At 47.1% G+C, this 14,763-nt stretch overlaps 1 protein-coding gene across 1 annotated transcript; it reads right to left on the reverse strand.

Annotated features, from left to right (window-relative positions):
* Window positions 1-10,682: 10,682 nt before the first annotated feature.
* Window positions 10,683-12,854, reverse strand: LOC309555030 (uncharacterized protein). The gene is made up of 3 exons (XM_082256842.1): window positions 12,736-12,854; window positions 12,143-12,226; window positions 10,683-10,773 (listed from the first exon to the last, which is right to left on the reverse strand). The coding sequence occupies exons 1-3, from the start codon at window positions 12,828-12,830 to the stop codon at window positions 10,704-10,706; spliced, it is 249 nt and encodes an 82-aa protein (XP_082112968.1). The 5' UTR covers window positions 12,831-12,854; the 3' UTR covers window positions 10,683-10,703.
* Window positions 12,855-14,763: the final 1,909 nt, after the last annotated feature.

Raw genomic sequence — 14,763 nt, forward strand, 5'->3', positions numbered from 1 at the left:
ATAGAATGCTTGAAGGTAAAAACCTTGAGCTATTACAACCACAATCCTGGTATGGTTAACATCTACCACCACTGATGTAGACCTGCCACCGTTACCATCTCATACTAAGGTCATTCCTCCTGTTCTATACAATAGCACTTATTTAACGCACTCAATTTTGGCAGCAGTTTAAGTGTTGCAAATAATGTGAATTTGTTTGTAAGCAAGGGCAATCCTGTGCCCTGCATGTATTATTTTTGCCAGGTTGTGGTGTTTGGGCACCACCACACAAAATTCTTATTTTGGCCGAGGTCCATCCAGCACCAAGAATACCCATAACCTAATTTTTACACTAAGAGCAGCAGCTCTTTTACTGCAGAGTGCATTTTTGCCATGTTAGAATGGGATAAACCCTACAAGTGGAGTGTAAAGACGGTCTCGTTTTTCTTATTCAAATAGTCTCTAAAAATTTAGGCACTAGGGATGGGCTGAACAACCCCCTGTCCAGGTTGCAGCAGAACTCCTGAACAGGGGAAATATTCTAACCCGAATGGTGAACCCCATTGAAGCCCAACAGGAAAAATCAAAAGCGTCCATTTTGAAGGCTTATATGCAAGCAATTGGCCATAAAAGGGGTATGGGTACTGCCCTGAAAGACATGTATAATAAGAAAAAAACAAAAACGGAGTTAGGTACCTGATAACTATTTTTCTAGAAAGTCTTCCAGGGCAGCATCTGAGAGATAGGCTCCTCCCTCCTGAAACAGGAAACACAATAGTCCACTATTATAAAAATGTCAGTCATACCTTCTGCCTCAGTAATATTAAAGCACCGAAGGAAACCCTCAGTAAGCTTATGAATCTGCAAATCCCTTATTTATCATTGTTTAAAGCAGGAACGGGTGCTGCCCTGGAAGACTTCCTAGAAAAAGAGTTACCAGGTACCTAACTGTTTTCTCCAGTCGTCTTCCAAAGCAGCATCTGAGAGGATGTACCAAGCAATACTTACTAGGGAGGGAAAAAAAGTCTGGAGCACCTTGCGTCCAAATGCCTGGTCCTGACTGGACAGCTGGTCGATGCAGGAATACCTTTGCAAAAGTATTGAAGCCCGATCATTTCACTGCTCTGTAGATCCGCTCCGGTGTTGCCCCAGCTCTTTTTGCGCTTGATGATGCCCAAGCTCTGGTTGAGTGGGTCATGACTCCTCTCTGCGGTGAAAGATTTAGGGCTTGGTAGGCTGTCTGAATAGCAAGCTTTATCCATCTGCCTATCGTACATTTCGAGGCCGGCTTTCCTTTGTTGACTTCTGCATGGAGGATGAATAGTGTGGTGGTTCTTCGCCACTCTTCAGTTCTCTCAAGGTAAGCTATCAGGACCTTTCTTACATCTAGCTTTTTGTAAGTGACTCTTTTCCTGCTGTCCATTGAATTTGGAAGTGAAGGAATAACCACCTCCTGAGTTCTGTGAAAAGTTGAAGAGATTTTTGGTAGGAAGGGTGGATCTGGTGTGAGAATAATTTTATTTATTAGAAGTAAACAGTAAGGTTCTATCACAAATAGAGGCTGTATTTCGCTGACTCTTCTTGTTGACACAAGTGCCACCAGGAGTACTGTTTTTATCCAAACATTCCTCCAGTGGTTCAAAGGGTGCAGAGAGGAAGTCTTTGAGTACCGTGGAGAGCTCCCATATCCAAGTTCTGCTGAACTTTATGGGTGTGACTTTTCCCAATGAGAGAAGGAATCTTACGAGCGTGTCCTCTGCCAGCCTAATAGGTGGAAAGATAAGGCTCAAGTGGCAGCCCTCAAAGTGTTATGGAAAATGCCTTTGTACACTCCTTCCTGTAAAAAATAAAAATCTAAGATTGTTGGAATAGTTCCCTTATATGGGTCTCCTTTGTTCTCCTACCAGAAAACAAACTTTTCCCCTCACTATTTTTGTAGATGGCTCTAGTCACAGGTTTTCTGCTGGCTAAGATTGTATCAATCACCCTGTTAGGCAGACCTTGCTCTGTAATCTCACCCTTTCAGGAACCAGGCCAAGAGCTTGCTGACCTTGCGGTTCAGGTGGTTGACTGGCCCTTACGATAGGAGGTTCGGCATGTCTAGAAGCGATAGAGGAGGCGAAGTGCTCAGTTTTTTTTTTTTAAGTGACTGAACCATGGTCTCTGGGGCCACTGGGGGGGGGGGAGGGAGGCAATAAGTATCACTGTAGCCTTTTCTTCCTTGACCTTTTGTGCCAACCTTGGTATTAGGGCAGTGGGGGGGGGGATGCATAACTGACAGAGAACCCAGCCTTGGGTGAACGCATCCACTCCGATGTTCCTAGGGAAGCTGCTTCTGTCTGATCTGTAACAGTCATGGTGACTACACATATGATGTAAGTCACAATGGCCCCTGCATACAGCACCCCTGGTCCTTACATCCTTCGGGCAACTGTCCCCATTGACGTTCTGGGCAACATCCTTGTTGTCGGAGGGAAGATAAATGCCTCAATTTCACAAGGAGAGGTTGAGCCGAGGATACCAGGAGGTTGCAATACAGGTATGTCCACCAACCTGCAGGGGGGGGGGGGGGGAGAGAAGAAAAAGAGAAAACGGACAGCTGGAGCAGGGCAGGAAGCAGTTAAGGTCCCTATGCTACGGTTCCTTTTCCAAGACTGCTCATGTCAGGATGACTCCCCACCCTGCCCTGTAGATCCTGCTTGCCAGGATAGCTGCAAGGTAAGCTAGAGCATGCTGCGGCCACCATTTAACTTACCAAACCACTATAAACATAATGCTAAATTAGAGGTAGCAGCGATTTTTGGCAAAGACCAGCAGCATGCATTCACTCTAGGAATGTGTTTCATATGAGGGCAAAAAAAAAAAATAGAATTTTTGTAAGAACTTACCATAAAATTATTTTCTCTGAGTCCTCTGATAGTCGCCCCCCGATGGTATTAGCCTAGACTAATAGGTAATGGCGCACTCTGCAGGAGCAGGCTAGGCAGATAACTCATTAACCGGTTAATACAAAACTTTTGTACTTCAACACGCCACTAGGGGGCCATCCCTCAGGCATTACCAGAACCTCATCTGATATTATCTCAGTTTGTAGCAAGCAGTATCAGAAGGCCACAACCCCCAGATCCAAAAACCAGAGGGGTGGGGGTGGCGACTGTCCGAGGACTCAGAGAAAATAATTTTACGGTAAGTTCTTACAAAAATTCTCTTTTCTCTTACGTCCTCTGACAGTCGCCGCCCAATGGTATTAGCCTTCTCTAACGGGACGTCCCAAAGCAGTGCAGTTATTAAGGATGGGCAATCAATGCAACCAATTTAGCAGGTAACGCAAATAACTGGGCTAACAACAACATAAGCCCACAGGAAAAAACTGGACAAACCCAGAACAAAACACCCCATAAGGAGGGACCGAAAAATAATGTCCCCTTAAACCACTGCCGCACTCAAAACTTTGCGGCCAAAGGAAGCATCCGAAGATGCCAAAACGTCAAGTTTGTAAAACTTAATGAAAGTGTGCACGGACGACCAGGTCGCCGCCTTGCACACCTGAGCGACAGATGCCTGATGGCGAAAAGCCCAAGAGGCACTAACGGCTCGAGTAGAATGAGCCTTTACCGGGAAAGGAGGAACCCGACCCTTAATGGAATAGGCCTGAACAATCGTCTGTCTGATCCATTTAGAAATGGTTGCCGCGGAGGCGGCCGATCCCTTCCGAGGTCCCTCAGGAAGAACAAATAGAGAATCAGACTGCCGAATCTACTCCGTGGCAGACAGGTAGACCTTGACCACCCGGACCACATCCAGAGAATGCAAGGCAAACTCCTTAGGATGCTTGGGTTGTGCACACAGCGAAGGCAGCACAATATCCTCACTGAGGTGGAATGAAGTAACCACCTTGGGAAGAAAAGATTGACTCGGTCGCAGAACCACCTTATCTCTATGAAATACCAGATAAGGAGAACGGTAGGACAAGGCCGCCAGTTCAGACACCTTGCGAGCCGACGTGATTGCCACCAGAAAAGCAACCTTCTGTGACAACACAGACAGAGGAATCTCTCTGATGTTCTTGAAAGGAGGTTTTTGTAACACTGACAAAACCAGATTCAGATCCCAAGGAGGCAAAGGAGCCCTCCTCGGGGGAGCCAAATGCCGCACCCCTTGAATAAAAGTGCGTACCAAAGAATGCAACGCCAATGGTCGCTGAAAAAAGATGGCCAAGGCCGACAACTGACCCTTAACCGTAGTCAGCGCCAGACACTGATCCACGCCCCTTCTGCAGGAAGGCCAAGACTTTCGCCACCGAGAAAGAACGAGGATGAAGAGCATTTGCTTCGCACCAAGCGATATACGCTTTCCAAGTGCGGTGATAAATCTTCCTTGAAGTGGCTTTGCGAGCCTTCAACAAGGTAGGAATGACCGTTTGTGGAAGACCCCTATCCTATCCTTGGACCTGGCTTTCAACAGCCATGCCGTTAAAGCCAGCGACTGTAAAGCAGGATGGAAGATCGGTCCCTGAGACAGAAGATCGTCTCGCAGCGGAAGCCACCAGGGAGGTTCGACGACCATCTGAACGATGTCCGTGTACCAGGACCGTCTAGGCCCGTCCGGGGCCACTGGAATCACTGACATCCGTTCCGACGCCACCCTGCGAAGGAACCTGGACAGCAGTTGAATTGGAGGAAAGGCATAGATCAGCCGGTAGCGGTGCCAAGGCACCACCAACCTGTCCACGGCGCCTGCCAGAGGATAGTGAGTTCTGGCCACAAACCTTTCCACCCGTTTGTTGAGGCGGGACGCGAACAGATCCACGTCCGGGGTTCCCCAATGGGCGCACAGAAGGCGAAACACCTCCGGTGCAGGGACCATTCCCCCTGGTCCAGGGTCTGACGACTCAGATAGTCCGCCTGCTGCCAGTTCTCCACACCCGGAATGTGAACAGCCGGTACATGCGATTCTGCCCAAGACAGGATCTCGGCCACTTCCATGGATTTATGTATGCCACGGCCGTGGCATTGTCCGTCTGTACCCGGACCGGACACCCCTGAAGCTGAGATGACCACAGGAATAGACAAAGCTTTATCGCCTGGAGCTCCAGGACATCAGAGCGTGCCCAGAACTCCTCCCCAGCCCGATAGGCTGGCATCCGTGGTGAGGATCGTCCACAACAGAGGCCAGAAAGACTGGCATTGTGTCACAGACGGCGACTGGAGCCACCACAAGAGATCCGATCACACTGGGCAACTCAAGGAAATCCTCCTTTCTAAGGACTGAGGCATCCTGTCCCACCTGGCCAGGATCTCCGCTTGCAGAGTCCTGGTATGAAATTGAGCAAATGTAACTGCTTCGAAGGCAGAGACCATCAAGCCCAGAACCCGCATGCAGGTCCGCAAAGAGGAGAAATCGTTGAGCCTGAGGGCCCAGATGTCTGCCTGCAAAGTCCTGAGTTTGTCTTCCGGGAGGAAAACCCACGATTGAGCCGAATCCAGGACCATCCCCAGGCACTGAAGACGAGTTGAGGGCGACCAGTGCCAACTTCTGAAAATTGATGGTCCACCCGAATTCCTGGAGCGTCTGAACCGTCACGGCCAGATCGCTCGTCGGGGTCACACGAGTTCGACCTCAACAAGAGGGTGTCCAGGTAACCGAGGACCGCAATGCCCCGTAAATGCAGTAAAGCTAGAACCGGAGCCAACACATTGGTGAAGACCCTGGGAGCCGAAGCAAGGCCGAAAGCGGAGATATCTCCGATGACCCTCGAAAATAGGGATGTGCAGGTACGCATCCTAAAAGTCTATAGAAGCCAGGAAGTCTCCGGGCCTCAACCATACTACCACCGACCGGATGGATTCCATCCTGAACTTCTGCACCCGCCCGCACACAGCGGTTCAGAGATTTCAAGTCCAGAATCGGACGCACCCTGCCCTCTTTCCTGGGCACTGTGAACAGGTTGGAGTAAAACCCACAAAACCGTTCCCGTGAAGGAACGGGTAGAATGACTCCTTGGGCGAGCAGATCGAGCACTGCCCCCTTGAGATCTCTTAGACAATCGGGGGACAGGTGGAGATTGGACAGGAAGAACCTGTCCGCAGGGCAAGATCGGAACTCGATCTTGTACCCTGAACAAATCAGTTTGTGAACCCACCTGTCCTGAATGCTGGACAACCAGGGTTCCTGAAAACAGCGCAGACGTCCCCCCACCCAGACAACGGGTGAGGACGTCCCTTCAGTAAGAGGTGGACTGGGCCGCTGAGCCAGACTCTCTGGCTTTTGGCTTACCCATCCACGGGTTCTTCTGGCCACCAGGGGGTTGTAAGGGTTTACCCTTCTCCTGCGTCTTGAAGGCACGAAAGGAAGTACGTTGAGTCTTGAAACAGGGTCCCCGCCGCACGCAGGGGGACTTACCCTTAGTGACCTGGGGCAACAGAGTACTCTTACCTCCTGTGAGCCCCTTAATTAACTCGTCCAGAGTTTCCCCAAAAAGGCGACCTACCTCATAGGGAATCTCAGACACCGTCTTCTTGGACGCGTGGTCAGCCGACCAGCTCTTCAACCAGGTAATGGTTAATAATCCCCACCGCCGATAACCAGGCAAACAAAGGAGCCTCGTCCACGGGCACGTTGCACAAATGCATCCGAAGTTTGGATGAGCTGATCAACCATTGCAAGAGCAGTTGGCAAGCCCGACTCCGCCACCAGGGTGCTACGAAGCCCCTTGCCCCATACCGTGAGCGCCTAAGAGGCCATCACCGAGGCAAAAAAAAAAGGTTTCAATAGGGAACCTGCCACCATGTGAATGTGACAGGAGAGTGCCTCCACCCTCCTATCCGCCGGATACCGGAAAACCGGGGAATCCTCCACTGGCATCAAGGTGGACTTATTCATTCGAGACAGTGTGATCCACTTTTGGGGACACCGTCCAATGTTTTTCTACCACCTCCATGAAAGGATAGCGGACGGGAAAACACTTAGGCACCACCAACATGTGCTTAATGCGCCACCACTGGTCATTCACAATCTCGTTAAATTCCTCAGGGCAGGTATAAGCCTGACCAGACTTCTGGGGTTTGTCGAACCCGAAAGCAGACCGCTTACGTGACTGAGATGGCTCATTGTCAAGAACAAGAGCTTCTTTAATGGCGCTAATGAGAACATCCATCGTAGCGCATTCCCACGCTACCGAGGGGGAAAGATTCCTCCTCCCGCTCAGAAGCAGGGAACCGGGACCCCTCAAGGGGGGGGGCCATTGTCCGTGGCAACCAATTCAGGCTCAGATTCAGAGGACTGGGAGGGCACAGGCCATTTTTTGGAGGAGCGTTTTGACATCAGCAGATTCACCTGGGACGACAAAGTCACAAGTGCAGCAGACATGGAAGCCATGGAGGAGGATTCAGGTGTACCCGAAGCTCCCACCAAGTCTGCAGGGAATTTGTTATCCTGGGAGTCCATTTTGCCTTAAAATTAAAAAAGGGATGCTGGCCCTTTAAATGCCCCCCCCCCCAATCTGCACAAACAGAAAGTCCCTTGTGAAAATACACAAGCCACAAACAAAATCTGATTTGGTTGAGAAATGGCAGAGGAATAAGCAAAAATCCCCCCAACCATGCATCAGTGTAGAGGAGACTGAAGGAGGAAGTGACCTCACATCACTAGAGGCCAGCCCTCGAGCCCAGAGAAAAGGTGCCTATCGAAAGCCTATGACAAAAGTCACAGGGAAAATGGCCACTTGCCCTTGCTAGGCATGTTGCCCACATCCAAGATGGCGCCAGACCGGGAGCCCTAGCAGAATCCCCACATGGCTGCTGTCTCACACAGAGCTTAGATTCTGCACACCACACAAAATGGCAGCCGCCCCAACAGGTGGCAAATAAGTGCACCAAACACATTCTGGCTATCTGCAGGGACCCCAGGGAGACCCCTACAGTACCCCATAAAGCGCTCCCCGCGGGAGCGTGGGGGGACCCACTACCCGGCCAGAAGGGGGACCTTCCAGAGACCACCAGCCCTGCTATCCCCTAAGAGAGGGCCCACAACCCGCCCCCCAAACGTCCCCAGGGACAAGGGGGTTCAGTACTCACCAGTCCAGAAATGGGCACCACTCCGCTACGGGAGACCTCCCACCTTAATGTGGGGGTGCCGACCGCCATGTAGAGACACTGGCAACACGGGTTGAGACATCCTCAGTGAAGCGCAGCTCCGCAGGCTCGTCCCCATGTGAAGAGGCACAGTCATTGCGAGGCCTGGGCGTCCCAGTAACCTGCGACGTTAGTTGGCAGGCTGCGATTCCATAAGGATCTATGATACCCAGTCCGAGACCCAGCTCTGCGATCACTTGTAGTCCTCCAGGAAAGGAATCCCTGACCAACTAGTGATAGTGAGAGAAAATAAAATCTATTGTGTAAAGAAACACAATTTCAGAAAAAAAAATAAAGAAAACCGAGACTCTAGGTCTCAGCAGGATAGACCCAACTCTACTCCTGATGCTAGGCAGCTTCAAACTGAGATATCAGATGAGTTTCTGGTAATGGCCGAGGGATGGCTCCCTAGTTACGTGCTGAAGTAAAAGTTTTGTATTAACCTGTTAATGAGTCATCTGCCTAGCCTGCTCCTGTGGAGTGCGCCATTACCCATTAGTGAAGGCTAATACCATCGGGTAGCGACTGTCAGCACAAGAGAGGAAATCTGCCTAAAGTGCATAAGCAAACCTTTGGCAAAAGAATCCCTGGGAGTCCTATAAGGATTAGTCGTCTCTGTAAAAGAAGCCAGACGCCTTCCTCTCCCTTCTGTCCTGGGTGCAATCAGGTCTCTGTGCTTGATTTTGGTGGTGTGGATCCTGCAACATAATTGACTGGATCTTGGATTGCCCTCTATGCAAGGGCTGCATAGACAAAGTTGTGCCTAATGACTGCTCGTTATCACAGGCAGGTTGTGCACTTCTGACTGCTCTGGCCACATTTTTAGGCTCAGGATGTCAGCAGCTTTAATTGCTACCAGGCCTGACCTGGAGGCTGGCTATGCATGTTCCACCCCATCTTGTGCAATTTTTTTCTTTGGATTTACCAAAGACTGATACGAGGTCAAAACTAAACACTTTCAATTGTATCCAATTTAGACTGCGTGGGGTGCCCCCAGTCTATACCAGGCCCTGCAGATCGGTATGAATTTAAGGGGAACACTATGCCAAAATGTAAAAACACAGCAGGGTGTCTTCCCCCAAAAGCCATACCAAACCCTTATCTGAGCATGTAGCCTGATAGGGAAAGGAATGGGAAAATGCGCACAATACCCCCCGCCCCCCCCCCCCCATACCAGGCCACATACCTCCAACATGAAGGGGTGGGTTCTTTGGGCCGGGGGGGGGCTCAACTCCAATTCTCATGGAGACAATTGCCTCCTCCCCAACAACCCTGGGCTGTGGTGGGGGGGGGCTTATTGGAATCTGGAAGCACCCCTCTTCCCCATTAAAACTTATCAAAAAATGTTCATGGTTATAAGTGACACTTTTTTGGCGATTGGGTAGGAGCACAATGTATCTTATACCCATAAACATAGGGGGCAGGATTTGGGGACCCCTTGTTAAAAGGGGCTTCCAGATTCTGATAAGCCCCAGTCCCGTACAAATACAGCCCAGAGTTTTTGGGAAAAGGCCCCTGTCCCCATCAACATGGGCAGAGGTCTGGTATAGATTTGAGGGACCCAGCTCTGTTATTTTTTAAATCCCCCATGCAGTTCTTTACCAGCACTTTTATTCAGCTGTCGTGAGAAACCTTGACAGTTAAAAATCGGTTAGTAAGGACAGTGTGGCCAATCAGGGCGCACAATGAACTGTGCAGCGCAAAGTGCATTGCATGGCATTTTTTAGGGCATATAGCCAGCAAATTCGGGTGTTAGCAAGTGGCCAAATGCTTAGCCTGAGCACTTCACCTATCCCTAGTAGGCACCCAAATCATTGTTTGGGGGACCTATTCAAAGGCAGTGGCTAGTGTGAGCAGTCGATGCTTAACCTCTTCCAAACACAACAGCCAGGGGCAATTCTAATAAGTTTTAATACACCCTTACAGGGCTTGATTTATATAAACCAAACTAAAAGGGGGTACTATAGCAAACAGATGTTTAGATTTGTCATGTTTGATAAAAGGGTGGTAACTGTTAAAGGTCTCACTGTATAACCATTAAGGGCTCTGGAAAAAAAAAAAAAAATTCTCATTTTGACATTACCCAAAGTCTGTACCATTTTCACTTTGTATATTTTATTTTGCAAACACACCTAGGCTTTTAGTTAAAGCATCATTTTCTCCAGAAAGGTCAGTTTTTTTAGCCTGCTATTCATCCATAGATCCAGGTCAAATCATGAGAAAGGCTTCAGGCGAATGAACAGAAGAAACAAATTAGACTTAATCAGTTTAATCTCATTTATTTATTTACACAAATTAGTTAGCAATTTCAGACCAAGATAATAAATTACCATACAGTATATATAGTTTACCAAAATTTAACATTTGTTAAACTGGGAAGATCAAAGTAAAAAGGATTTCTGAACACTATACTGGATCATTCCCTTTGCAACGGACACTTTGCAGACAATACATAAATAACATTTAAAATAAACTCCTTTTGCAACCCACAACAAAGCTTCAGACGAAAACCCAAGTTACATAGGGGGAAAAAAAAAAAAAAAAAAAAACCACACAGGAATCATTAGAACAGTCAGTACAAGAAGCAACTCTTCATGACATTTCATTCTCTTTGCCATCCATATCACACTTTGGAAACTGCTTCTTGCTCACACTTTGATCCCTAGAGGAATATAGAAAAAAAAAAAAAAAAACTCGTTATTTGGTCATGCTTATCTCACACAGCTATTTCAATTAGCCTGGCAAAAAAATAAAAAAAGTTACAGTATAGGCCCTTAATAAAAACTATTCAATTCAAGTGTTTCTAAACACAAAAGAGTGACTTGCCTCAATTTCATTTTATGCATTAGGCTCGGTTCACACTTATGCAAATTGGTAGCAGCTTTCTGCGCATCCGAGTCACATGACAGAAGACTTAAAGGCTCTCAATGGAGCCAGTTCACATATCTGTGGCAGCTATGGAGTGAATTGCACAGGGGTCCTGTGCATCTTTGGCTGTGTTTCAGGATCAAATTCAGGCAAAAATTTGGGTCAGATTCGTCCCTGAAACAGACGCAGCAGACCATTGCAGCAGTATTCGGTATGAACCCAGCCTTAAGGTTAAAAAACCTTCCACCATCTGCTCCTCCCACACACCCAACTCTTGCTGCCCATTAGCAGCTCTTCTCTCCTCTTTCTGCGCACAAGAGTCACGGAAAGCAGCAGGAACTATTAACTCATGTTGCCGTCATTCAACTCCTGTGAGAAGTGAGGGGGTCCCACACTGTACATAGATGCACACAGCCAGCCTTGGGAGTGCACCCACACAGCTTGCTATGGGGTCACTGAAGAGGAGCAAAGTTTCAGTGGGGGACCCTAGAAGAAGTGGCAAGGAGCTGCGCTGTGCAATATTGCACAGAGCAGGCAAATTTTTTTTTTAAGTTGAACATTTGACTTTACAACCATTCGGTTTTATTCAGAAATCACATAATAAAATTCCCTTGCATATCAGGTTACATAGGGGGTTAAGAAAGAAGCAAAAAAATAAATAAATTATTCAACCATTTCTGGATGAGGAGTTTATGATGGGATTTGCATTCTCATAGGCTTGCAGAAATCGAGATCATGCCACTGTTAACACATTAAACACTTGTAGTTAAAGTGAATTAAGCATTTTTCACTGCAGCCTGCATAATATTGCACCCACAGTACGCCAGGCAGATGGTTACTGAATAACAGAAGGGTCAATGAACTAGGAGAGCATTCCCCAGCGCTCTTGCTGCTTTTTGAAAACCACTAGCTGTCGAAATGGCAGAGGGGACAAGTTTTTCCATTCACAGGACTCTGAAAACATTATGTGGCTGTATAGGCAGGTGGCTACACCCCAAACAGGTGCAACATATCAAAAAGAGAAGTAAAGCCAAGCCAATTTAATCACAGCAAACATGCCATTGTTTTGCTTGTATGGTGTATTTTATAATCCAGAAACTGTTTTATTACTCAAATGCCCAACATAGCTACAAGTACACTAAAGAGTTTATTCTGAAGCTCACCTTGAATCATTCTGAATTTTTGACTTTAACAACTTTAAAGAACATGGGGATATCATGTTGTCAGTTGGACTTCTGAAAGCATTTCTGAAAAGGGGAAATAAAAAAAAATTAAGATATCCAATAACGTTTAGGAAGCAAAAGAAAGTTTGTGATACATTAACAGTTTTCAGTCCCTGAAAAAGTAGTGAAATAAAGTTAAGGTGGCCATAAACACCATGATCTGGCAGCCCAAGTGGGGATCTGGTCCTACAAGTCGATGCTAGAAAGCAACAAGCACCTCTGTGTCACACCAGTTTGCAAACTTGAGGGAACATTCCATTGCAAAGGGGCCAATCCTTACCTCTTTGGGGGGGGGGGATTTTAAATAGGGCACCACTTACAACAGCAGTAGGACAGTTACACATACTGGTACTACTGAGGACAGGAGGGTGAATACCTTGCTAGTGCTCAGGGAGGTAGCCATCTGTAGCAAGCATATTATATCACTACAGCATTACATCAGTGGTACATATTGTTACAAAGTAAAGATATCCAAGCCATAACACCCAAAAATATTTGAACCCTGTCAATAAGTTTCAAGTCACCCCATTTACCTTTGCTGCACTTGTTTCCGTTTGGTTATGCTTGGTGTGACTGGAAGTTGCTGGTTGGGATGGCCCTTTGCCTGTAAGCCTTTGCTGTTACTCATTCTTGCTTAATAAATCCGGTACTTCGATTTCCTGCAATATACAAAAACCAAGTTATTTACACAAAGCTGGATGCCAATTCAGGACCTTTCCAGAGCCCGCAATGTTAAAGTGAAGTACAGCCTAATACTTTCTCCCCTGCAAGCAATAACGTGGGCTAAGTTCAGACTCATGTAAAAAAAAAAAAAAAAATCAGTTTTTCTACCTTTATTTTGCAGTATTCAGTGCTGTCACATGACTTCAATCCCTCTTCCTGCAGAGTCCAAGAGCAGAAAGTGGGTGTGGTTACTGAAAGCTAGTGACATCACTTCCAGGGAGTGACAATATTCCTGTGTAGCCAGTGTGAATATACAGAATGGGATGAGCAGATCATAGGTTCCCACCCAGTTTTATCAGTAAGGATGCATTGCACATCCTAATTAATGTGGACATGAAGATGAAGGGGGGAGGGGCAGTGCACATATACAATATAGCTGTGCTTTGCTTTGAACAAAGCCTACCATAGAATAAGAGCTGGGGTAGGAACTGTCAGTGTAGCTGGTAGTACTGTGGGGTCTCATCTCAGTTTACAATGATCATGGTACAGGCAACCACACCTGCACTACTTGGGATTCAAATTTTTGATGAGACTAATCCAGAGAGTACATTTGGAATAAAGTCACTCTTAATCGCAACAGTGTAAATGTAGACTAAAGCCCCGTACACACGTACTGATCGTCGGCCGAACGATCGGCTGTCTTTTGTCCAGGGCTGTCGTTTGTTGAAAACTGCAAAAGACTGCACACGAATTTTGTCGGCCAACAACAGCCGACTGCAGAAGTGATGTCATGTGATGTTAACTTTCCTTGTCTTTTCTTTTCTGAGCATGCCCAGTCTTGCTAATCTGCTGTCTGTCGGCCGAAATCTGTACTGACTGGCGAACAATCGGCCATTCTGGTGACGGCCAACAAATACTTTAAAGTCTGCACGACAGATTCTGTTCGGCCGAAAATGCGCTGTCGGAAGCATCATACTAACAAGCCTACAATCGGTCAATCGGTCGGCAGCCGAATTTTTACGCCGACAATCGGTATGTGTGTACGGGGCTTAAAGCTCTGTTTCCACTAGTGGGACTCCAAGTTGTGCGATTTAGAGAGCGACTGAATGCAGCTTTGATCTAAATTTACACTGTGGATCAAAGTCAAATCAAAGCAGTGCAAGCACCTTTTCAAAAGTAGCATAGATGGGAAAAGGTGCCATTGAAGTCAATGGGCTTTGAGTTATGTGACTGTGTCCAAAGGCACTAGTGGAAAGAGCCCAAAACCCTTTACTCACATGTTATGAGCAATAGAAAGCCATAGAAAGCCATCAGTATCCTTCCAATCTTTCAAAAATGTTCCTTTGTACCTCATTTCTTTCATATATATCCCCCCCCCCCCCCCGAGAAGCGGCTAGCCTAAAACGTGGCTTTCAAGACAGGACATGTTCTGAAGGATGAAAGTAGGGCTGGGCAAGTCTAGGCATGTGTCTAAAACTGACCACCTTTTCAGGAAGTGAAAGACAGCTTAGCAAATTCAGATAGAGGGAGATAGCATTGTCAGTGAACAGTGAACAGGAAGAAGCTGTTTAGTTTAGAAAAGGCTTTCTAAGCTACACAAGCAGCTAGCCAGAAAAGGAATATCAAATATAAAAATATTTAACATATTAGGAAAAAAATTGACTGGCGTTTTTCTTTATTTCTGAAACCCTGCCAAAGGCCTCAAGTTCACCTTCAAATGAAACAAACTAAACCTGCATGGGGGAAGGATTAGAACCCAAGTCTAGATTGGATTACCTTCTGTGTCCCTTGTTTAGGATCCCCTCTTTTAGGATCCCCTCTTTTAGGAGATGCCAGTTTGTTAATGATGGTACTTTGAACACTAGCATCTTAGAACTTAAGGCCTCATTCACATGGCC

The sequence above is a fragment of the Pelophylax lessonae genome, assembly GCF_965119305.1.
Source record: "Pelophylax lessonae genome assembly, chromosome: 4".
Lineage (NCBI taxonomy): Eukaryota > Metazoa > Chordata > Amphibia > Anura > Ranidae > Pelophylax > Pelophylax lessonae.

Coding starts and splice junctions, on each gene's coding strand:
- LOC309555030 (XM_082256842.1), bottom strand. CDS start 12,830: ATGAGTAACAGCAAAGGCTTACAGGCAAAGGGCCATCCCAACCAGCAA. Junction 12,227..12,735: donor CGGAAACAAGTGCAGCAAAG/GTAAATGGGGTG, acceptor TCCCCTTTTCAG/AAATGCTTTCAGAAGTCCAA. Junction 10,774..12,142: donor AAAATTCAGAATGATTCAAG/GTGAGCTTCAGA, acceptor ATATTCCTCTAG/GGATCAAAGTGTGAGCAAGA.